The sequence below is a fragment of the Lepisosteus platostomus genome, chromosome 4, assembly GCF_059453375.1.
Source record: "Lepisosteus platostomus isolate fLepPlt1 chromosome 4, fLepPlt1.hap1, whole genome shotgun sequence".
Classification (NCBI taxonomy): Eukaryota; Metazoa; Chordata; class Actinopteri; order Semionotiformes; family Lepisosteidae; genus Lepisosteus; species Lepisosteus platostomus.
Window position 1 is genome coordinate 54,742,481 of NC_142614.1, and position 25,111 is coordinate 54,767,591.

A 25,111-nucleotide genomic window follows, 5' to 3' on the forward strand; every position below is an offset into this window, starting at 1 on the left:
AAATGGTGTTATTACCAGTTAGAATTTATTTATGCTTATTAATGACAACTCTTTGTTGTTGTGTTTACAAAAAAAATATTTAAACATTCTTAAAAGGGTCTGATAACTTTATGCTAATCATAATACACAGGATATCTGGATTTTAAAGCAGCAGTCTGGTATAAACATGAAAAATAATTTTCAGCTAAAATAAGTAAACATTCTTCAAACACTTTTAAGGTTTAACATAATAAGAATGTGTGCCCTGCAATGGTTCCATTGTGGGTGTCCCCTGCCTTGCCTACAGGGGCACCAGCTCCTTCACAACCCTGAATTGGATGAAGTGGTTAGAAAATGGAAGGATGGATATAACTAAAATGTTAAATTTCTTTCACTGGGCGTAACTAAGTATGATGTTCTGAAAATTATTTTTTTCAGATTGTAAAGGTTCTTTGAAAGGTACAATCTTGTAGAATATACTGTATATTCTTATAAAATACATTTATGTCAATGCATACTCACAGACTAAAAGTAAGATATTTGGTATAATGAATTTGTGAAAAACTTGGCAAAATACAGTCCTTTTTAAAGGAACATGGTTTTCCTAAATTCCCTTAAATTATATACTGAGGTCTCCAATATTTTGTTTATGGTGCACTGAAATTAGCCTTATCACAATTTGAAATGAGTGTCATCACCTTTAGAAGTGACAGTTTAATATGGCTTTTGTATATTTGCTTGTATGAATCCTTTGAGTCTGAGTGGCTTAGAAATGTGATGGTAGCATTATACACGTATAGCATGTCAAATGTTTAGTTCACTTAAATAATTATTGATTGATGTTTTCATGAATGTCTGTAATTGTCATTGTGCAAACGCATGTAATGCTTACTTTATTAGTTTACACTAACAGGGGCTCTGTGTTCTGTTATATTAGTTTATATTTGAGCTGTTTTTTTTAATTCTGGTTGGTGCTCATTTGGTCATTGCAGTTGTTCTTTTGTGTTTCGTACTAGTATATCCTAGTTAACTCATGCAGTTTTATTATCTGAAGATAAAGGGTTTTCTACTTTCTTTGCAGAATAAAATGGAACAATTCTCTCTTTGTTGTGATATATTGCTATTGACTTCTTCTCAGTTGAATTTACTACCATTGAATAGATAGTTTCTTACCAGAATTAACTCTTTCAAAGAAATGTGAAATGTGAAAGATGCATATGCGATTTGAGCTCGTATTATTAGAAACAATTCTTGAATACAGGAGGATACTGTTCCGAATGTAATGAAATTCCAAATTGTCATGTAGTTTCCTTCTGGAAATATGGAGTTGAAAACCTCATAAATACTGTAGCTGATGTATACTGTGAGGCCACTTTATTATGTGACACTGGGTTTAGCATGACCCTGAATATCATATGTTGGAATAGATATCAACATATGCATTAAGGTCAACACAGAAAGGACATAATCTGACAGCCATATTCCAATAAATAATAAAGCACAAAGGTCTAGGGGAAATCTTCAGAGACTTGATACTCAATTCTTGCCAGGCAGGTCCAGCTGTAACCAGGATATTCAAGGTGATGTTCAAAACTGTGTGTCAGAGTGTTACAGACGACTACAGCAAGTTAGGTGGTTTCTCTCTGGCATTACATCATAGTCCTGCCATAACAGTATTACACCAAACGTTCATTTGTATGCCAATTAAGTACAATATTATAGTATTGGACTAGCTTTATTAAAAAGATCTTCATAGGATTATAGGTTGCTTAGGTCCAGGACTTATCTAGTCTGGCCTTTAGGTGTAAATAAAGTAGACGGGCATGTACGTGCTATACATTTTGGTAAATGTTTTCTGTGAGTCTGAGTCTGAGTGCAAGTACAGTATATAATTAATGTATAGATACTGTATATTGTCAGTAGTGTACTCAAAGATTTTTTTGTGCATTACAAGAATGTGAAATGTCTTAGTCACAAATTATGGAAGCAGGCGATGCATGTCTTACTTTTCTAAGACTTTCGAAAGCCATTACCTTCTTTTGTAGTCAGTGTAGGTTAATTGGAGTCAATCAATAAAATCACTATTATTCCAGCCATCCCTAGATCTTAATGAAGATCAATGTCTTTTGTACCCAGTAAATATCAGTGAAGAACAGAAGATGTTGCTGAAATTGTGAGTGCACTTGGATTAACCTTAACTCATAGAGTTTCACGCCCGATTAGATTTATCTTTGATCATAAATGCATTTTTTTTAAAGAACCACCAGGGGAAAAATGCAGTGAAAAAATAACTGAGTCGTGTTTCTGATCTTGCAGCTACCTTATACAATTCTGTTATTGTTATTGTGTGCTAAGGTGCACTGTCTATTGTGAATCTGTCTCCTCTGAGGTGAGGTAGTTGTTACTTTACTTAATGGATGTAGGCCACAGAGAAGGGGTTGGTTATTTTTTAAGTTGATATACACAAGAGGATTTTAACGGAGAAGTCCCTGGATACATCTCTTTATTTCTTCACATTTACAGCCAGAGGCATTGGAAAGTCTCTCTGGGAGTTTCAACATGTCACCTACTCTACCGCAACAAACCTAGATACCAGCTTGGCTGTTTGCAAAGCCTGGACTATTGTTGCATGTCACTCAGGAGGATGAGATAAACTGCCATTGATGGAGGGTACTTATACTGTAAGTCTTATAAAAGTAAGTATTAGTGTGACCACCATAAGATAATTGTGGATGTTATGCAAATGTATGATATTTCACTATGAATATGGATGCTAAAATATAACCATTAAAATTCACAGTTTCTGAAATTAATAATTTCAGAGACTGTATCTGCTTACAGTAATGCAAAGTTCATTGGTATGCCACATTATAGAAATTATGAATTTGTATAATTATAATCATTGCATACTTAGCGAGCAAAATCTACTGTTAGTTTAATTATACTCATGAGTTGGGATTTAAAATCAGTCCAGATGATATGTCATTAGAAGCAGTGTGTGAAGTGGAATTCATTTAAACTTTTCCCACATGTGTTTAGTATAATTGTATAAAAGTTGCATTAAAAAAAATTGAGTCTGCTTTTGCTTTTGTACTACCTGGCAACTGTATTTTATTTTTAAATGTGCTATGGATTTCTTAATATTATTGGGTGGATTGGCAGGCTACTGACACTGCCTCACAGTACTTGGATCTGGCACTAGAATATCTTCTGTGTTTGCATGTGTCCTCTCACCTTTCAAAGACATGCAGCCTAGGTGTGTCCCATGATGTGGTGCTGTACAATGTTTAGAGTATTTAAGTTGGATATGTAACTGGACAGTGAATAGTACAGCAGGTGATGGGGTACAGTATTAAAACTAAGTATCTGGTCAATATTGCAATCCAGTTGGAAGTCTTCACATAAAGATGGAAAATACCATGTAATACTTAAAAGCTTTGCAATAAATGATTATCTGTTCAGACAGCTTTATTGCTTACTAAAAGTATTAAATATATTGTCTTCAAATTCTCCTGCTGATAATTATCAGAAATCTTCTTGGGGTTTTCAAGTATACACATTGATTATATCCTAATTACTATTAATAGAAGTAATTTTTTTAATTAAAATGATACATATCTAGAGACAGTGCAGACTTTTATTTATCCTCTATCTATTATTAGAAAACTGCTTATTGCTGTTTGATAAGTATTAAGCCAGCCTGGAGTCTGTCCCAGAAGTATAGTCCTGCCATGTGACCTAGAAGGGATGGAAGTCCATTGGACGGAAGGTACATCCACACAGGGGTTTTTAGGAATGCCAAGCTATTAATAACTTTATTTAGTATGAAACATTCTTTAAGGATGCTTGTAGTATTTACCCTTTTCTTAACTCTTCCAAATGTTTTAGAATTTCCTTTTCAGATCCAGAGATGGTTAACAAAATTGCTTTTAACTTGCAGGGCAACTTAGGGTTTGATTAGGGTTCTCTGATTTTAATGGTTTTATGTTTTTATTCAATCAATAAGCAAAATATTATTCGGTTGGCCTAACCCTATTCTTAAATAACCAAAGTAACAATCCGTTCAAGTAATAGTACTTACAGTAGATTCCATTTTTTTAGTACTTTCAAGCTTCTGTAAAAAAAAAAGTAATATTCATTTGAAACACCTGGGGGCAGTGTTGAAACAGTCATAACAAGACACTGAAATACCCAATAGGAAAGGTCATGCTGCAGACAAGGTCCTAGTATAATAATTGTACTCTTTGAATTTGGCAGTATGGGTTCTCTGTTTCCCCTTGCAGGCAATGGAGATATTCTGCTGGCGATTGAGAAGGTCTCAAGGAACCATTTTTAATTGGTAAAAAAAGTTAGAACTTTGAGAACCATGTTCTTTTCATTTTTTTGAGATTTCCTACGGCTCCATGAAAACAACTGTGATTGATTTTATTGGTAGTCTTTAAGTGCTTCTGTCATGGCATGCAATGTGATTCAAGTGTCCCACTGAGTTTTTAAAAATAAATTACTTCTTACTTCAGATCACTTGGTTTATCTTGGAACTGTAGTGGCATGGCAGGCAGTTTTCTCTGGGGTTGTGGCACTGCACTTCATAGAGGTCATGTAATTGCTACATTGGATGTAGTCATTCCTGTTTTGGTTTTTGCCGCCACATGTTCATCTTTATCCTGCTCCTTTAGAAAACTCACAGGTACCATATTACTTCCACCCTTAAGGCATCATTTTTCAAAATATATGTGAAAGCAAAATTTTCACTTAATGATGTCTCACAAACATACAGCCAGTCAGTGAGTTCATATATGTTAAATCACGTAATACCTACTATACAATCTTGGTTCACACAGAAGAGAAGCATCATGACTTTTTAATATTTATTTAAAAAGTTATATAGTTATAAAAATAGTTATTTTTATATCCTTGAAATGGCGTTTATAACGAACGTTAGGGAGGGATGACAACAGTAGATTCAGCTGCCAGTATTTCATACTCACTCCTGATGTCGTATCCTCATCTAAAACATTATAAATACTGTATGTTACCCCTTCTCTCCCTCGCATATGTCTTTCTTCATCCCACCTCCACCTCTGCAGCTGCCACTTGGTCACTCCTCACTCTGTTTGGGTGTTCCAGCCTCCTCATACTGTGGCCAGGAGGTCAGCCCTCAGCCAAGCAGGTTAATTTTGACTAAAACACTCCATAATCCTTTCAGTACACTTAAGTTTTGGGTGTTATTCCTAGTGAATACTTTTTTAATACAGTTGACTATAGTGGAACCATAAATACAGACTCCAGAGTGCATAGTGTTCTTGATCCTTTTCATTTTTGTAATATAACCTGTTTTCCTTGTGAAAAAGTGACACTGTACTCATAGTGAACACCATGCAACATCCTTCAAAAAGGTGACTGAGAATACTGATGTGGGCAAGGATCTAAATCAAAGTTTTATTATCAAGCTTTGATAAGGTCATTGAAAGTATAGACTGGTTACAAATGATAAACGTCTTCAATAACATCACAGCAGTTGATGGTGAAAAAACAGTTATTTCCAGCAATGTTAAAAAATCAGGTAGAAGGTATGCTGCACATGAACTAACAATATTAGACAATGATCCATCAGAAAACTGTTTAAAATCATTGTGCATGGGATTGGAATATCTTCAGAAATACAATTGTACTTTTGTGTTTGCTAATTTAAGTTTTGCTGCTATATTTAACACAGTATATATTTTACCATTTCAGAAAAAAAATATTGCATTACCTACAATAACTATGCTTTGGACATATTCACTACCGGTACTATGATTAGACAGATCATTAAATGTTTCAAACATTGCAGTTATGTAAAATACTGTAAATGCAAGGATAATGCTATTTTGTACATGTTTAGACGGGCAATACCATTTGTGTAAACATAATATTTTGATTCAATCAACAATGTATTTATTACATTTAAATCAATACTATTCCAGAATCAAGTATTTTTGTTTTCTGTATCTTTACTGTCTTATTGAAATCCATATTTCAACAATTTAAAGAGATCTTTTCATAAACCTGGCATAGTGAGTGCACAGGAACAAGTAAAGATTTATTCCATGCTGAAAAGAGAAGACAAGAAACATTTCGGCTGTGGAGCCTTCTTTGGATGTGGATAGTTCATAGTGAGTGGATGTTTACATGTCATAGGTCCAATCATTCCCTTTCTAATTTAGCACTGTGACACATAAAGTACGTTCTAACCTATGGATAATCATGAGCATATGCTGTAGAACTAAACTTTTTATTTACCAGACCTTGGAAGTGTATCTTTATTGCACATTTTGTTCATTTATGATATACAGCATTTTAAGGTTAAAAACTGGTTTGGACATTTTTTAAGTCTTTGGATCCCAAAACTATCAAAGGTATAACAAGTTAATTACATATTGTACACTGGACCTCAGATGGTCTTCAGTCTTGAAATCATTGCATCTTCATTTCCCATACTATGTATGCAAGAAGAAAGGAGAACAATTTCCTTTGCAGAAAATGTTTTAACTTTTCAGCATTGACAAATTTGTGCTTTTGTACCATAAAATACTTATGGGGTAGTAATATTGCACTCTGTCCTTTATCATAGTGCTTCATGTCGCTGACTCTAACATTTTGCTTACATATTTACAAAAGCAGATTCCAGATGAATATTGGATGTGATAAACACAATGCATTCAAACCTGGCTGATGTTAGATATTGGTACTTAGTGTGTCCACCACCAGCTTGAATGCAAGCTTGGTGATAAACATGGCTGAGGAGATGACAAAAATATTACTCCATCCAATCTGGCAATGCATTAACCTGATCAGGTAGCCCACATTGCACATTTTCCTTGAAACAATGATTGTTAGTTGTTTGTCTCCAATGTGTGTTCCACTTTTGTTCAGTCTCAGAATTTCCTTCAGAATTATGTGCGATGTCCTCTTGGATTCTTTTGCATTTTCAACTCCCAAAGAGGAAAGAATCTTATTTTTTGCTGTCTGCAAGAGCCCAATCAATGCTGACAATCTGCTGTATATACAGTTTGTAAAAGAATTCCAAATTTCCAAGCATACAGAAAATATCAGAGCTGATTAAAATTTTGTGCTTGTGAGCAATCAGAGGAACATTCAACACCTCTTAGAAGTTTGTGGTAGTCAGCACTAAATTTAGATTAAATATGTAAGATCTTCATCTTAGCTCTCAGAGTCTCTCTGAGATTCCAAATCGCGGGCATATCTCAGTAGAAACACAGACCTCTACAGTTTTATTCCTTCATCCTAGGAACAAGGATCATCCTAGTAAATGAAAACAAGCTCCCAATTAATGAAAATTGTGAACGAATTTTTTTAGCCATTGACTCAGATGTAGGTTCTTGAGTACTGTGCAGACAAGTACTGTGCATAAAACACACACTCCCTTTTCAGTATTTACTCAATGCCTAGTGTTTATCTTTATTGGTTGAAGAAAACTGTATTGATTATAGTAGCAGCCTCATCAGAATGTTAATTTAGATTTATGGTTGTGCATGAATGATAACCCTTTTAATGGGCTTGGCCATTTAGCTAACTGACGCTTTGCCAATCAAGTGCTGTCACAAGGTAACCATATGATAAAATATGCATTAGTATCTTGCACTGAAACACCACAACAGAATGATTTGTTGTTTTCTTTTTCCCTTGGGACATGACATGTTTAATTTCCTTCTTGTCCATGTAATTAAAAGCCTTATCAGTCTGGGGCTCATTCTAAGAAGAGCAAGCCATACATAATCAGGCAAAAGCTTTAATGAGTTTTCCAAAGAACAGTAGAGATGCAACTTATGAGAATGTGTGTCTATTGAACATATAGGACATATCTGTACAGTTTGACTTAGGTAGTAAACTTATCTAGGTTTATAAAATATAAAGTATGTATAAATAAAATAACAGGTATGCTTATAATTCTACTGTGGAAATGTGCAGTCATACCTTTTAAAGTAAACGTACTGTACATCTATATCTTTGAAGCATTTAGGACCTGTTTGCCCTAGATGTGAGAGGATGAAAGAAATGTTCTTTCCTTCTTCTTTTAATTTACATATTTCCTCCATTATACTTCCACATGAAATCCTGGCAAATTTCCAGCACTGGTAGAATCTATGTGAGAAATGGCACATTTATGTTTCGGTTTAGACTAGAATAATAGAGCAAAAACATGATCAATATTTATATAAATGTCTTAAAGTTATACAGGTGTTTGTCACATAGCTTAATTGTTTGTAAGTAATAGCTCATGTTTCAAACAGGACTTATAGCTTTTTGGCCTTTGTTATAGAAAAGAAACAAGTAATTCTGGCTTAATTAACTCTGAGCGTTATTCTAACCTCAGTTGTCAATTGGGTTTGGAGTATAAAAGGTACACTTGTTATTGCCTATGAAATGTGAACAATGGAGAAGAACTTTCTTTTGTTTAATTTATCTAACCGAGTCAGAATAGAATATGCCCTTTACAAAACCTGGCACTCTGACTGTGGTTTATTTTTTATAGTTCAAGAAGAATGATATAGTTAATGAACAATGAGGTCTTAGGCTGAGTGCAGGTTGCCTATTAATGAGCAAAATGTAATGATTTAAACCAGATATTTATGAAATTGCTGCAAAATATCATGCTTTGAAGGATGGTACCATTTGTCATTACACAAACAAGTGTTGCAGTTTTTAAACTTGAGGCCAAATCACAGAAAATACTTCTCATTAAAGTACAGCTTTTCAGAAAATGTAATGTTTCATAGAAAAATGTACTTGGTTTCTTCAATATCTACTCCTATTCATTGATTAACAATAGATTAGGCATAGGTATCTGGTGTAAATTAATCTGGTTTGTGTGAAACTGCACCTCTGTAAAATACTGTATAATCTGTTTTTGAGTCTATGCTGACACTCACGGTTTACTTGTATTTACATATGTTGCTATTAGCAATTATGCTTCCTTTTGTCTTTACATCCTGCATTACAAATTTGGTTGTGTTAAACAGGAAATGTTTTGATTTCACTTGTTGGCATTTCTAAGCAAAGCACCTACTAAACTGGAATATCTTGCCATATAAATCTTTTCCCCCGAAGACTAATTATGAAGTACTTGCTTGTGTTTCTCTGAAGTTAAGGTCAAGTGAGGTAAACCTGAAATCAGACAACACAGAGCAATAGTATTTTCACCCCATTTTTTAAATTGAGTACAGTTCAAGTATTTTACCTTTACCAGAAACTTAAATGTATGTTCTATATTCATTGAAACAATCCATCCTTTCCTGTGATCAAAAAGAATTAAAAAAATTAAGTCTGTGGAAAGTTTTTATTATTTTATTTGTTCATGGTTGACAGGTCACTTAACTGTCACTCTTTAAATATTTTAAACAGCATTTCAATTCCTTTAACTTACATAAAAATGAGGTACATAATATATTAACAAAGTACTGAAATAACTATAAATACCAGTAATACTACAAGGAATAATAATACAATACTAAAAGGATTAAAACTTTATGCTTGCTGTCTGTATGGTTTCTAGCTTCAGTCTTTGTGTTAGAATAAAATTAGAATAAAATTTTAGTTAGAATAAAAGTTAGAAGTTAAAAGTAATAAAAGTTAGAATAAAATTAAATACAAAACTTTGATCTTTGATATTTTTACATGATAGAATTTGCAATTTTAAAACAAGACCTACTAGACAAGATCCCCAAACTATAATTAAAATAAGTATTTTAAAGAGTTAATAATGTTAAGTATGTAATGCAGTTTTCTCTTCATAAGCTAAAATATAAACCACTTCAAATTCTTGAGGAGAAAAGGCACAATTTTTTTTCACTGCAAAGTCTTTTATTCCAAAATGGTTTTCCCGGCACAGCTGAATGAGTAAGAATACTTGTTACCCCGAGAGTAGGGTTATCATTGGGTTGCTGAAAAATGACCCTCCTCCCTTAGACATTAGAAAGGCCCTCAAAGTTAAATACTGTACCTAGGGGTGGGGGACAAATTGACACATTTGCTTTACTAAGCAGTTTTGTGAGTACAGCAGGTGATACTCCAGGAGTGGGTGGGCACAGGGGGGAACCCTTTAATACAGAGATTTTGTACAAATGATTTTTGCCCCCTCCCATCCAAACTACCACTATATCATTAAAATACGCAACTGGATTTTTCTAACCATCACTGTAGCGATTTACTACCAGAGTGACTGTTTCTGGATGCTTTTTGTTTGCTTTGAAATGCTTTCTAATAGAACAGAATGCCATGATCTTATGTTTCTACATCTATTGCATTTTCAGCCGCCCCCAGAAGGTCTGCCTGTGCCCCTTCCTCCCAGTCCATCCTTTGGAAGTCTCCACATGTTTGTATATTGTTCAGCATCCAGCTGAGGTGAGTGAGGCTGTGGGAAGGGGCAGAGTTCGGCTTCCAAAAGGGAGAAGAAAACAGCCTGGGAAATGGCTGGAGAATTGCCTGTCAGTGAAACTGTGTCTGCTTCCTCTGGAGCTTCCCAGCGTACTCCAGGAGCAGTCATTAAACCCACAGCTGCCCGGCTGTCCATCCTTTACTCATCACATTTGTGCTGACGGGTATTTTTAAAGTCCCCAACTATTGCAGATATTGCTCTGGGGTTTCCTATGTGATATTTCCTTCCTGTTCACCTTTTTGCTACCACCAGCCCCATTATAATGTCTGATGTGTGGCTTAGAAAATTAAAAATAACTGGATAAACAAGGACGGTTTTTACTTAATTCTTTAGGGATGCTTGATACACGGTAAACAAACATTGAATTTTTTAATAGTATAGTACATTTCAAAAGTCAAGAGATTAGTATAAGTTAACTGTTTATACAGTACTAAAAACAGTTTAGTTTTAATGAATTAGAAAAAGAATTAAAAGTCCAGACATCACTGATCTTGATACAGTATTTATCTTACTATAATCATAATAATGTCAGTGATCATAACTTGCCATTTAAAGGAGGGTATGCAATTGTAAAATAGTAAAAATGAGAATCCCTAAACATGTAGAAATGTCTTGGGACAAGAATCAAAGACTATCAGTTACTTAATACTGTAGATTTCATGTACGTTAATCCAACAGAAAATTATTTTGACAATAATTCCAAACAGTTGAACCCCTGTTAAAACTCTGTACAGTTGCATACTTTACAACCATGGTCACAATAATGCCTTTTCTGGTATCTATTGTATGCTCACCCATCGACTAATTGAGCAGCAGCAGTTTTATTTAGACAAAGTCTTTATAGTCTGAAGTCTGATCACTTCCAGTGATACATAAAGATTGTTGACTTCTAGCTCATGGTGTTTCATCTAGAGGTAACAAGTAGTACCACTGAGGACTGGAAATGGAAGTAGTGATTCTGCATTTTATAATATAAAACTTAAGCATTTTACTTTTCTTCTATAAAATACCAGAGTCCTCGTGCCAGTTTAGGATCTAGATGTTATACTTGTATTTTGAACACATTTTCTCATTAAGCAATCATTATTGGATGTTGGTATTAATCTACTAGCCTGTATAGGAAAACTCATCTTCAAAGTTTCTTTTTTTTGCAGGAGAGTCGAGTACTGCGTACCGTTCCTCTTTTGGCTGCCTGTCTTCCTCCTGGAAAATGTAAAGTTTTAATTGGAAGAAGATTTAATGAGGAAAGGTAAAAGAGATAACATTATAATAAAACATGTCTCCTATCCCATGGTCATCCCCCAGAACATTAGCAATGCAAAAACAAAAGGCAGGAAAATGGAACATCAGGGTTTTACAGTTGCAATAGGAGATTACCAACTTGTATAAAATAATTAGTGTTTGTTTTTCAGCTGTATTCAGATAACTTACATGGACACATTAAAACCTTCCTAAAGTATTTCCAATATTAAAAAAAGTTTTAATAATGTTACAGATAGGAAATTCTCTTTAAATGTCTATCTCTAAGGTTTTATTCTAAATAAATTATGTGGAGGTGTAAAAGATAACTTGCAATGTTGTAGACTGTAGAATCTCATAGAATGTATGAATGAACAACAGAAGCTGCTGGGCTCCCAACATGGCAAATATCAAAACTGCAGATATTAAACTGGTTTTCATTTGACCACATTATTGTTATCTGAACTCTCAAAAATACAGGTCATTATATAACAATTTCAAGTTTCAATAATGGCATTTTGTCTAGCATCCACAGAAGACATGACACATTAATTTTCTTTTTGTCCACATAGGGGTACATCACATATGCTAATGTAGTTGAGACATGACATAGTTAATACCCTTTTTTCCTAAAACAAAACCCTTTACCCAACAATATAATGAAAAAATAATTTAAGTGATAACCCATAAGATTTTATTTATATAGGGCAGTGCAATGATGGCTATTAATTTGAAAATGGTCTGGAGTTTATAGGGAGTTCCAGATATTGCCCTCTTTATTTTTAAACAATATTTGAAGTTTTATTTTTTGGATGAAACCTAAAAGAAAGGGATTGGCAGTTAGCAGTAAAGCTATGTAAAATATACAGACATTGATTTATTTTATAAACAGTATATTGGAAAATGGGGAGGGGTAATTTAAATATGTATGGGTATTTCTTTGTTTTTTAGGTTGTAAAACCTTTAAGCCGATAAAACCTTTTTTTTCCATTTAATTTGATAATCACGTAGAACAAATCAGCTCATTAACACACCCCTCCCAACACTCCCCCCTACAAAATATGTAATGCCAAATTCCCCACACATTGCAAAACTAATCATAGACTGAATTATTTCTTAACCTGCCAGACAGTTTACAGTTTCATGTCAGACTTATTAGACACTTTCGGGCTCATGGTCGACCATGAGGGTCAGTCATTGATGTTGACTGTTGAATTATGCCTGGAAATGAGTGTAAACAAATATGATTTAAAGAGATCTCAGTATCCACCTAACCCTGCAGCCAAGAAAAAATAGTACTCTGCTGTAAATCCTGCCAATAAAGTGTCATACTTGAAAATTCTCTGAAATGTGGAAATTGTTTTTGAACAGTAGGGATCCAAGTTTCATTGAATAAATTACCTGGCACCTCTAAGACATATTGCCAAAACACACACCTCAGAATATACAGTATGTAAATATGTTCCAGGTGCACAGTGAATACATCTATGATGGAATGGGTTGTGAGTAATTCCCAGCTTGAACTATTGTGTGGTTTTAAATTTCTTTCAACATTTTCAGCTCATGCCATACTTTATACCAATACACCAAGTGATTTTAAAATCAGTACAATTATTGCAAGAAATAAGCTTGTTTCAATGAACATAATCTTCATTGAAATACTGCTTTATATCCGGTAAGTGGTGAGATCCACAAGACACCATACTTTAAAACATGATATCTTTGGATTCTGTGGAAGATGGTGTGGGAAGCACTTGTATAAGCTCCATATACAGATTTAAAATGGATCACCTGCTGTGCCAGATTTTTAGAAGGGAAAAAATATATTTGCCAAAACGATTTTCCAAAGTTGATTACTATTCATCTAGAGTAATTCTCTCTTCCACTGCAACTGCAAACATAAAGTTAATTTTTAGATTAAGAAAAAAATATATAAAGATGTGACTATTGAACCAGTTTATTAGATCAACCAATGGAAGAGAAGTCAGAGCAGTGTTCTATGCAGGAAGTTCAGCGTGGAGTCAGACTAACGTAAAATAATAAAAAAAGGTAGACAAGTAGCTTTCCATTCAGTCCTGCTGCACGCATAATCCATTATCATCAGAGAGATAATTGTGGGTACTTGAGCATATGACCATTTTAGAGCATGGTGTATAGGTAAAATATTGAAAATCAGTAAGAAGGGATTGTTCCAGATGAGTGAAAGCTTGTGATATTATATAGTGGTCCCAAGGAAGAGGTTGACTTTTTTTTCCCCAAACTTTCCAGAGAATTTGCTGTAATAGGGCTCATTCGTAAAGAAACAATCCTACCTTTAGGGGCAGGAAACGAAGATTTAGGAGTCTAATTTATTTGATTAATGTCTGCTTAGCTGGGTGCCAAGAAGCTAATTAACCAGAATCCAACCAAGTCTTTAAGGTCCTAAACTGAAAGGCCCAATAGTATTATATACAATTATGTACAAACTGTAACCTCTGGGAGTTATAATGTTAAGTACATCCTAGGGCACATCCTCCAAATAAAATAAGATAGGATTGAATTTATCTAAAACATTTTGGTGGAAGTGAGTTCAGTATCTTGAAAGAAAAACTAATATACTGAGAAGCATTAAAAAAGGTAAGTGCTATTGGCTCCAATACTTATTTATGATATCTCCCGTTAGTATAGGAAGAGATATGAAAATTAAAATTTAGTGTATGGTATAAAGGAGAAAGTGTAGTAAATTTTATTTTAAGGTTTACAAGAATATATTCTTCATAAATTTGTTGAAAGCTGTTTTATGGAGTCAAACATCAAAGTAAGAGAATGCTGATGGATTAGATGGATAAGAGCTTCTGATTGCAGGGGATAGGGACCTGGGGATAAAGATTTCAACCAGTTTTTGTTGTACCTAGACAGCCTACAAAAAATCATATCATTCTAGAGGATTGAGGTAGATATCTCACACAAAATAATGTAATGCTACAAGTAGAATAGGGGGGTGCAGTGGTTAGTGTTGCTGTCTCATAGTGCTGAGGCCTGCAGTGCTATCTGTGTGGAGTTTGTATATTCTCCTGGTGTTCATGAGGGTTTTGGCTTGGTGCTCGTCCAGCAGTACAAAGACCTAGTAACTTGGTTACTTGGCATCTAGGAAACCTGGGCCTGGTATGAGTGTGAACGAATGTTTGTGTCTGTGTGTGTGCGATGGACTGGTGCCCCTTCCAGGGTGTATCCTGCCTTGTGCCCATTGCCATTACTTGCGCTGGGACAGGCTCTGCCTCCCCCTCAACCCTGTATTGAAAGCAGTTAGAAAATGGATGGATACATACAGCTGTTTGGCTGAAATGTATTAAATGGTCAGTGTGTGCTTCTGTTGGTTTCCATAGAAGTGGTTTCAAGAATTGAACAAAGATGATAGTCTTTAGTTTGAAGTAGTTCAAGTAGGTAGCTGCGTCAGCATGCGTAGGCTGCAAAGGAGCAAGTAAAGGTTTATTCCATGCCGAAAAAAGAAGAAAGGAAACACAATGTTTTGGCCTTCCTCTAAATCTCTTTGTCATTCCTTCCCCTTCTCCCTGGGCCACGTGCCCCCTTCTCTTACTAAACCAGCATGACACCCAAAGAAGGCTCCACAGCCGAAACGTTGTGTTTTCTTTCTTCTCTTTTCATCATGAAATAAACCTTTACTTGTTCCTTTGCACCCTATAGATTGAGATTTTTGAAGGATTTTTGTTTTTCAAAGAGAAGTAAAATTAAGTCTGATTATTAGTTGCAATGAAAAGAAACAATTTCTAATGAAAAGCATATCAAATTCAAAATAAAGTGGCCAACTTAATATTACTTGATATGATTTCAGATGCTACTTAAAATTAATGGGTACTTATAAGAAGTTAATTGTAATACTACATTCTTTGCCTTTTCCTGCATTTTGAATACACACATTGTTTTCAGCACCAATCCTTGACATCGAAAGAAGCTTCTGTTTACATGTTAATGAAGCTAACTGTTGACTCAAGCCGTAGTTTATTGTTGTGTAAACTTACTTTGATCAAGCTCTGGGGCTGTAATGTGGAAGAATTTTAATCCTATATTCTGAATAAAGGAAATCCTGTCAGTATTTACATACTGTAAACTGATTAGTAACTGCACAGTTTGTTGATCAAATTAATTCATCTTAATCTTGAATAAACTGGATTTATTAAGTATTTTGTTGAACCTTAGTAATGTTTGCTTTTGGATGACAAATGTGCAAATATATTAGCCTGTAAGATACTCTTTCGGATAGTATATCTCCTGATTGATGGCATCTAAAATTAATAGAAAATGTATAAATAGACGTAGGGAGTCTCATCACAACAGTTTATGATGTCACTTAGTTTTGTTTTGTTGAAGGTGAATTTTAGGGAGGGGGTTATTTAAACTTTTAATCTAGAACCCATTCCATTTATAATAGCCAAAACTTGAATAGGTGGAGGGAGTAATTCAAATGTTGTCATCCCTTAACTACCATACTGTAAATAATATCTTCATTGAGATATACAAAAAAACACATCAAAATAACATCCAATCTATATTCTTGCTCTGCCCATTCAGCAACTGAACATTTTTTTTTCTAGATCATGAATTAAAACCTTGTTATTATTTGCCAATTCCCTACTTAAAATCTTTCTACAGGAAGACCTTTTGTGACAAATTGTGAAAATACAGTTTGGTTTTGGGGGGAAAACACAATAGTTGTAACAGAGATGCATGTATTGTATGTTTTAGTTTAGGCTATGTGAGAATTCTAATTTCATTTGTGAGTATTTGCGGAACTGAGCATATCTGGAGAATAAAGGGCAGTGTGAAAGCATACCACTGAGTTACTTGTCATTTGTAATTAATTATTGGCCTTGGGGCTGCTAATTATCAGAGGGTGGTCAAAAAGACACCCACAGTCACCTTATTAGGAATGGCTGACGAAGATTTTGAAGGGCAGACAGACGTCAACATGATTGACACGTAATGTAATCATATGCGTTCGAAAATTGCCACATGTTTCAGGGTCCCAGGGTAGAATTTGTGCTGTATGGGTGCAGCTGGTATGACTGCTGATGTACAGTCAGCTTTTCTCTATATTTGATATATTTATGGTGTTTTCTCAATTTTATTTTCAGCATTTCAGCATAATAAAAGACGCTGAAGATTTTTCTTTTCTGTTTGAGCTACCAGTTCCATCATAAGGACTTTCCCCATGCACATGTGTATTGACAAAGCATTTCCATTTCAAGAGATCTACTGTATATGACAGACAAGACATTTGAGATTTTAGAGCTACAGGTCATTCTATTTTACTATCTTCTAAATAGAATTTTGTGAAATGCATATGAAACTAGTATTCTTTTGATTTAATCTTATACTTTCATAGGGTATTTTTCGTTGATGCTACAGTACTAACTGGAAGAAGGGAAGAGGTTAGTTAAGTCTGTGTTGTGCCTTGGTCCATTTGTTTCCTCTTTGTGATCATGCAAGCAAGATTAATGCCTAATTAGTTTCAAATATGTGAAATACAGTATCTTATGAAATAGTAGAATTTAGTCTTGTATGTACTACAAGCATTTTAATATCTCTTTCTGAATATGAATGGGATAGCATTTGCTAAGTAAATGAGGCAAAACAGCTTTTCATGTTTTATCCACAATAGATGTTTCTGTGAATATGTCCTTGAAATTTGTTTGGAGTATAGTTCAAGGGGTGGGGGCGGGGAGAAGAAAGGATATTCTTTCAAAATATTAATGCTTGTGCGGGAAAACAAGTCTTACTTTTACACTACAGTAGTCTTACTTTTCTCTTTATTTTTTATCTCTGCCTTCAAGCCTGATTCTCATTGTCCCAGATGTGTCTAATTATATTTCATCTATTTGTTAGTTGCAGTGCAGAGTACACAAGGCACAAAGGTAGCTCAATTCGTATATAATTAGGACACAGAAGCAGTAATTGCTCCTTAGGAAATTAATGGCCCCTTATTAAAAAAAAAACCCTACTCGTTGATTCATTCAAACCCACATCAGTGGTTGTTGTATTTACTGCACTTAAACCTGGTGTCCCAGTGCCAATGAGCAAATGAAAATTAAACACCACAGGAAACATGACAGAGAAGTCATCTAGACAAGCAGGTGGTTGATGAGATTAAAGAGAAGGACACCCAGCCACCCATGTGGTACAAATGTTTCTCAGAAAGGTCTTAATAAGCTACTTGTACTTCTTCTAGAAATAATAGGATTTTTATTACAATGAGAAGGCCCTGCAAACTACTTGTATTCTGAGTATGATATTGCAGGGTGAAGAACTATTTTTCAAATATTCAAATCAGAAGTTTTGGCCTGCATGTTCTGGACCATCTGTCTGATTCATGTTACATGCTGTCTTCTGCACATTGAAAGTCGTACTCGGAGACTGAAAACTGGAGTTTGGCCAATCTGTTTTTCTCCTGAAGAACTCAGAGCTTGCATTGCCCATGTATTTTAGATAATCATGCTGCATGGTAAAGTACTGTCCAGCAAGTATGGAGACATTTTCTTCACAAGCTGACACAACGTTTCTGTTTAAGCATTCATTCTGCTGCTACCATCATTAATAGTTATACCATGGATAGAAGCAAGGGAGCCATTTCCAGAGGCAGCCATGCATGCCAATGCTTCACAGATGACGTGGTGTTCTTTGGCTCATCTGCAATTTCTTTTTCTCCACACTTTAACCTTTCTGTCACTGTGATATGTATTTATCTTGTTCTCATCTTTCTATAAAACTTTTTTGCCTCGCTTCTGCACTTTTGAGCACATTTTAATCTGAATGATCTGTTCTTGGTGATGATACAGTAAGAGTTTTACATGTTGCAATATAGCCTTGATTGTAGTTCTGCTGTTTCAGTGTTCTATGAACTGCTATTTGGTATTTGGTAGCTTTACCGCTGCAAATTCTGGCTGTTGTTGATTTTCATTCATTTTCACACTTTCAGAAAATTATAAATGTTGATTCAGTATATATGTTCAGTATATTATAAATGTTGATTTTGAATGACAAAGTATTCAACAAGGTTTTTGTTTGTACAATTTCTGTGTTATGGTTCTGAGTGATTTCTTTTATTTCAGCTTCATAATTGTTTCTATTTGACAGATTTTGTTTTTCCATTTTAACGTTTGCCTATGAACTGTACACGCTGAAGTCAGAGACAATTTGATAAGGTGGTCTCATAATAGAAAACACATTATGAGTACGTAATAACCTAACAAGAGCCAACTGCCAGCCAACTGTCCCAAGACGTTAAGATGCGTAAAGTGTGTTAAACAGACAAATGTAATAAAGCATTATATCAGCTACTGTACATGTTTTCTAGCAGCCCTATGCTAAAGCCTCATTTCTATATACAGTACTTTCCACTTTTTAAATACAAGTATTTAATGTACTGGGGTATATTTCTTTAGAGTAAAGTGATTAATGTGTATGAAATATTTTATATTTTATATTTTTATATTTGATAAATGAGAAGATGAGTACTATATTTGGTAACAAAGAGGGCTTTCGTTCCTTTAGATTAGATTGTATTCTTGAAGTACTACTGTACTTCCACAGAGACTTTTAAACAACTTTAATATTTTTAATATGCTTGCTATAATTGACTGTTAGATTACCTGCAACTCACTGAGGCATAGTTTAGTGCCAGAGGGAAAGCTTGCTATGAAATAAGCTACAAATCCCAGTTTTGTGTGCACGCACACACTAAAAACAATGAAAACAAAAAGCAAAATAATGACAGAGAGAATTACTTCCTGACAAAATGGGATTTTCTCCAAGAGATATGTAATCCTGGCAAATCTATTAGATTTGTGCAGTAGAATCCCTTGATGTACTGTGGACTACTGCTATCAAACTGTCTGGAGTTCATTCATCTTAGTCCTCAATAATGACAGCTATTATACTGGCATCTAATAAGGTGCTCAAAAGATCTCAGACTTGAGCCCTTATTCTTGGGTTTCCTGGCTTTGTAATATGCAATAATTTAAGTTAGTCTAATATAAACAATGGGATCTTCTGAGATGCTGAATTAAGGGGGTGTCAATCAATTGCAAACACCCTGGGTCCACGAGGACCATGGCACTGAGGTTATATCAACACTGAAAGCTAGAAACAAATGAACAGCAGCAGAAGTAACTGTTGCCATCTTTTACACAGGCAAATGGTAAGACACCATACAGAATAACTCAGTAAAACAGTTTTGGCAATGACACATGGCTGGTGATTTCATTTTTAACAGTTTTTGGAATTCTGTAGCATTTTCCCTTTTAATTTGTATGGGTGGCACAATGTCAATGGTTCACTGATAAATGGGTGGCCTGTGGGGATGAACAGAGTTTATAGAATTGGCATTCAGCAGTTTTTTTTTTCGTTTCACTTGATGTACACCACTTTCCATGCTCAGACTTTACCACGAGGAAATGTAATTCTAATTGCTTAACTTAACCTGTTTACAACCATTCTGAATAAAATCAGCATACATCATTTATGCGGTCTCAACATTTAGCAGTAGAGCATTGGCATTGGCATATTTACAGTGCTATCCTGTAGCAGTTAGAAAATAAGCAGTTTTAAAGCCTTGGCTCCATATTTTCTGTTTGCTGCTGTTTACTTCCTTAAATTTTTCTAATGTCCCTGATTTAACTTTATGAAAGCATATGAAATTGATTTAAAAATATTTTTGCTATTCATATTGAGTAAATCCACATATTGTGTACAAATGACCACAGCACACAAGGAAAAGCACTTTTTAACAGCAGTTGGACAATGGTTTAGATTTATTTGCAAGGGAAGTTCATTGGGGAAATTTGTTTTGGTACAACATTTATAGATTTTATTTCTAAATTAAACATTTTTCTTGTGTTTTCTTTGTGTTTATCAGAAAATGAATAACCATGGCACTTGGAATTAGGCACTCGAAAATTATTTTTACTGTTTGACACAGATTAGTAGTTTCTAGCTTTTAGCTTTTTTTCTGTCACCTAGAAAAATACATTTCTGTTTCCACTATTTCTGTTCAACTCTCTCTGTTTTCATTTTCTCATACCTTTGGAAATGTCAAGGTCTCTACGGCAAGCAGAAGTGATCTTACTCCTCACCGGGTTTTAAAATATGCTTTTTTGTTAATAAAAAAAAACACCTTGGGGAAAAATTGGCTCTGCCGCTGCAAAAAATCAGTTGCAGAAAAAGGTGCTTATTTATGTTGGTTTCCTTTTTCTAATCTTTTGGTCCCCCCTTTGCTCCATGTCTAAAATTATACTGGAAAACAATAGTTTTGTCTCCCACAAAGCATGCTATAGCCTTGACAAACTAATGTCACCAGAAAACAATACATTTGATTCTTTTAAAGGGGCCCTGTTTGGTTCTCAATATTGCAGTTTGTTGTTGGTGATGACAAGACTCTTTGTGGGCAGTCTTAGAAAATAAGGATAAAAATAAATGTTGGAACTGCCACTCATGTATAATTTTAATCCAATATGATGTATTTAATTTGAAGAAATGTCCATTCATACTTTATTCGATGTATAGTATATGAAATATGGAAATTTTCTAGGTTACTATCACTTAATAATGAAGGACGTATTTCTTTTTAAATAAAGAACAGTGAGATAAATGCAAAATGGCATCAAAATAAGTGCTGGTTGCATATTTTACCTGGGAACGTTCATTACATAATGACAAAGTATTTGCATTCATTATGAAGAGCACCTTATCATGAAGACAACAGATAAAAGAAGATTTAAGTATTTTATTTTAAGTATCTTCTGTTTAAAAGAAGATTTAAGTATTTTATAGTTAGAACTGTGTTTAGAATATGTGTTGTGTAGCACAATTGTTTATGCTGCTGTGTCATTTGCTGTATTTTACCAAGGCCTGCATTTTTTTTTGTGTTAGATATCCTGAACTGGCCTCTGTGTGTCAAACTCCCGGCACTCTGATTCTGTATCCTGGGTCTGATGCGGAAAACCTAGAAGAGCTGGATTTGAATTCTTCATCTGCTGCTTACAACATCATAATTATAGATGGTACCTGGAGCCAGGCCAAGGATATGTTCTACAGGAACTCATTGTTCCGCTTGCCAAAGCAGGTGGGTTTATTCTTATATACTGTGTATTTATGGAAGAAAATGGTGTGCTAAGTAGTTAAATGTAAATAAAACATATTACTGTCATTAAGAATTTAGTCGCACCTCAACACTAGAGATTGATTTTTGGCTTTCAGTTCTTTTTTTTTCCTGTTTTCAACGAGCTTTCAACACAAAATGAGTTTAAGAAACTATATGAATGTAAGGGATCTTATAGGTAATATAAGGAATATGAAGGTAAATTTCTGTAATTCATCTTAAATGGTTGGGTATCTTAGTGTTGATCTGCCTGCTGTTACACATTTCATACTACCACATGAAAAAAGAATGACATCCAATGGAGGTAATGATTCTCTGTACCTGCAATCATAGTTTCTTTAAAACATAGGTGTAAGCCTCCAGTGGAAATTAACACAATAAAACAGCTGCTGAAATCCATTGTGTAAGAAATGTCAGAAAATAAAACTTAATTTACAAGACTCCAAGGTTATTACTGAGAGATCATTATTTAAGTTCATTCTTGTCTGCTATTTGGTTTAAAATGAAACATGTTGTTCAGTGTCAGATTTTATCCTGTCATAAACATTTAATATTTTAACAGGAACGCTGGAAAAATGTATCACCCAGTCATGGCCGATGATAGTTTAGCAGATGTCAGAAATGACCTTTTAGATATTACTGGTGGCCCATTAATTATTGAAGAAAAAGCTTTTTAAACAAGGCATCACACATTTCCTGTCTAGCCTAATTTTGTTCTTTTTTTAATCTGATTTATCAACAGCTACTATCCTGAAAGCATATAAAATATGTGAGTGAGTCTTTTCTTAATTGTATTAATGAAAAATTTAATTGCTGTGGGCAATATTTTTCCAGTTCCAGGTTACAAGCTATTGGTCCTTTTTTCAATATAGGATACACTTCCTTTTATATGTTGACCTGAATGGTTGCTCAGCTAGGGTAAAGAATGTAAGTAAATTAAAAAGTGATCTTTTTAAAGTATGCATAATTCAATCTAGTTTTAAATGATGGATGAAAGAAGTACACTGTTGTGAAGACGACAGAGTGCCATCTCAGTTATTGCCATTACATTTTGACATAGAGGTAGCCTGATGTAAGAAACCCATCTAAGTGCAATTACACTATAATTATTTTATGAAACTAGATGCACACGTCAAAGGGGAAGAGATACTGGGTCAATTTTCAAATAATTTGTTTTTATTATTTTGTGTATGGCACCAAACATACTCCTGTTTTTCTGTTCATGGCCTGTGTCAGGGAATAATCATTGAATTTGCCTGTAACACTTAATATCTGATTGTATGAATCACACTTGTATGAATCTCTTCCAGCTTTGAGTTTTACTCACTGGGTTGCCTGTTGTATTCAAAAGAAATGTGTGATTTATGTTTGTGTTTAACCAAGTAAACATGAATAGAGATGTACATGTAATTAGGGAGTATAAAAAGATATTTACCTTTAGCTTTCATTATTTTGTATTAGTATGTAAGGTCAAATGGCATTTTCATTTGATATATATGTAGCCTGCTCTTTTATTTTCAGCAGTGCAGAGACCCCCTAGTTATATTTTAATTATGGCGTCTGTTTGCCAATTACATGTGTGAAGACTGGAGTCTGAGAGAAACTATAGCACAACAGTATATTTTAATTCGGGTGGGTGACACACCTGAAGAAGGCTCCATGGCCGAAACGTTGTGTTTTCTCTGTTCTCTTTTCAGTATGGAATAAACTTATTACTTGTTCTTTTCCAGTATATTTTAATGACAACTTTCTGAATGGTGTTTATAAAATCTTGGGTTGCGTAGGTAATTTCAAGCCAGGAAACAATATTTCAAATATAAGAACAGTTCAGAATCATTATGTTGTGCAATTAAATTTATGGTCACTAGTGTAACTGATTAAACTACTTAAATTAAGGTTTAATTACATTAATTTAGAATAGAATCTATCAGCTTTACAATTTAGGATGAATTCCTATTTACAACTGCTATTTTAAAATGATAATAAGGACGTCTAAATATGAATGAGGTCAGAAATAATGTGAAACCTGTGAATGCTGAATACAATGAAAGCAAAAACAACCACTCAGTATACTGTAAAAAAACAACAACTTACGCTTAATGTCTTCAGAAAGACTCTGAAACAAAAGCCAAATCTCAGGCCTTTAAGCTCTCTGCTACCTCCTTTCCGTAAACACCCCAGGTTCAGACTTACCTAAATGCTTAGGATTGTAAAATATTTGTGTCTGTGTTTAATTACTGAAATGTTCTGTGCAAATGGCTCATATACCAGTCAGAGAGTGCAGTAGATGAGAAAAGAATACCGAGCCATGAAATGCAGTCAATATTACTGCAATGCGTCACAATTATACAAGTTACCAATCAATGTTAACATATATTTTAAAATCTTCCTTCAAAATTGCAAATCACTGCAGAATCTTGATCATAATTACATCTCTGAATGACTGTCTCTTTACACCCATGAACATATGAGGTCCTCAGTTGTTCATTTCTTATTGGTTTGCTAGTGGAGCCTTTTGGAAGCTCTTGGTTTTATAATGGATGTCATTTCATAGATTCAAGTGTCTCTGGATTCCCAACCTATAAATGGTTAGTAAACACATCAGGATTAATTTATGCAACAATGGTCTCTTTATTTTAAATATAATCTATTGCTTTTGATTTAAATTATTTACCAATATTCTTGTTTTATAGCTGTTTGGTGTTAAAGACCTGTGAATAATCTGTAAATACTGTGAAGGTGCTACCTTCATTTAGTACCAAATGTGTGTGAGCCATTACTAAACTTGAAAAGGTAAAACAGGTTTTAGAGGTAAAAACACTTGAGGCACACTAAGAATTATTTTCTGATTTTCAATGTATGTGAACATATACAGTATACAACAATACAAAGCCTATTCCTTTTGAACTCCAGTTGCATGACCAAATGGAGAAAAAAAAATTGAAATGTTTTTTTTTATGGAAAATGGAAGAAAACAAATGCGAAGGTGTTGCTGGTCTAAATGATTCTATGTCTTAAAAAAGGAACAAATTATCCCTATAGTATAGTTTTTTTATATCCAGGTGATTACCAGTAGATGAGCCTCTTCCATTACTGGAGACATTGCCTCAGAATCTACAAGAATATAATAATTTAAAATACTTTAGAAATTATCAATGACTCAGTTGCTAAAATAGAAAATAATACATTCTTTATTGGTTTCTGTGACATATTTCAAATATCTTTAATATACTGTAAATAGAAATTGGAACATGAGAACAAACAAAGGAAGCCAAGAAACCTCACCAGTTTTAATGCAAATC

At 34.3% G+C, this 25,111-nt stretch overlaps 1 protein-coding gene across 1 annotated transcript in view; it reads left to right on the forward strand.

Annotated features, from left to right (window-relative positions):
• Positions 1-25,111, forward strand: part of dtwd2 (DTW motif tRNA-uridine aminocarboxypropyltransferase 2) — a 56,886-nt gene that overhangs the window by 8,048 nt on the left and 23,727 nt on the right. The window contains exons 2-4 of the mRNA XM_088629910.1: positions 10,293-10,383; positions 11,572-11,666; positions 21,581-21,773. Of these exons, the coding sequence (XP_088486036.1) occupies positions 10,293-10,383; positions 11,572-11,666; positions 21,581-21,773 (379 nt within the window). The remainder of the gene's footprint in view (positions 1-10,292; positions 10,384-11,571; positions 11,667-21,580; positions 21,774-25,111) is intronic.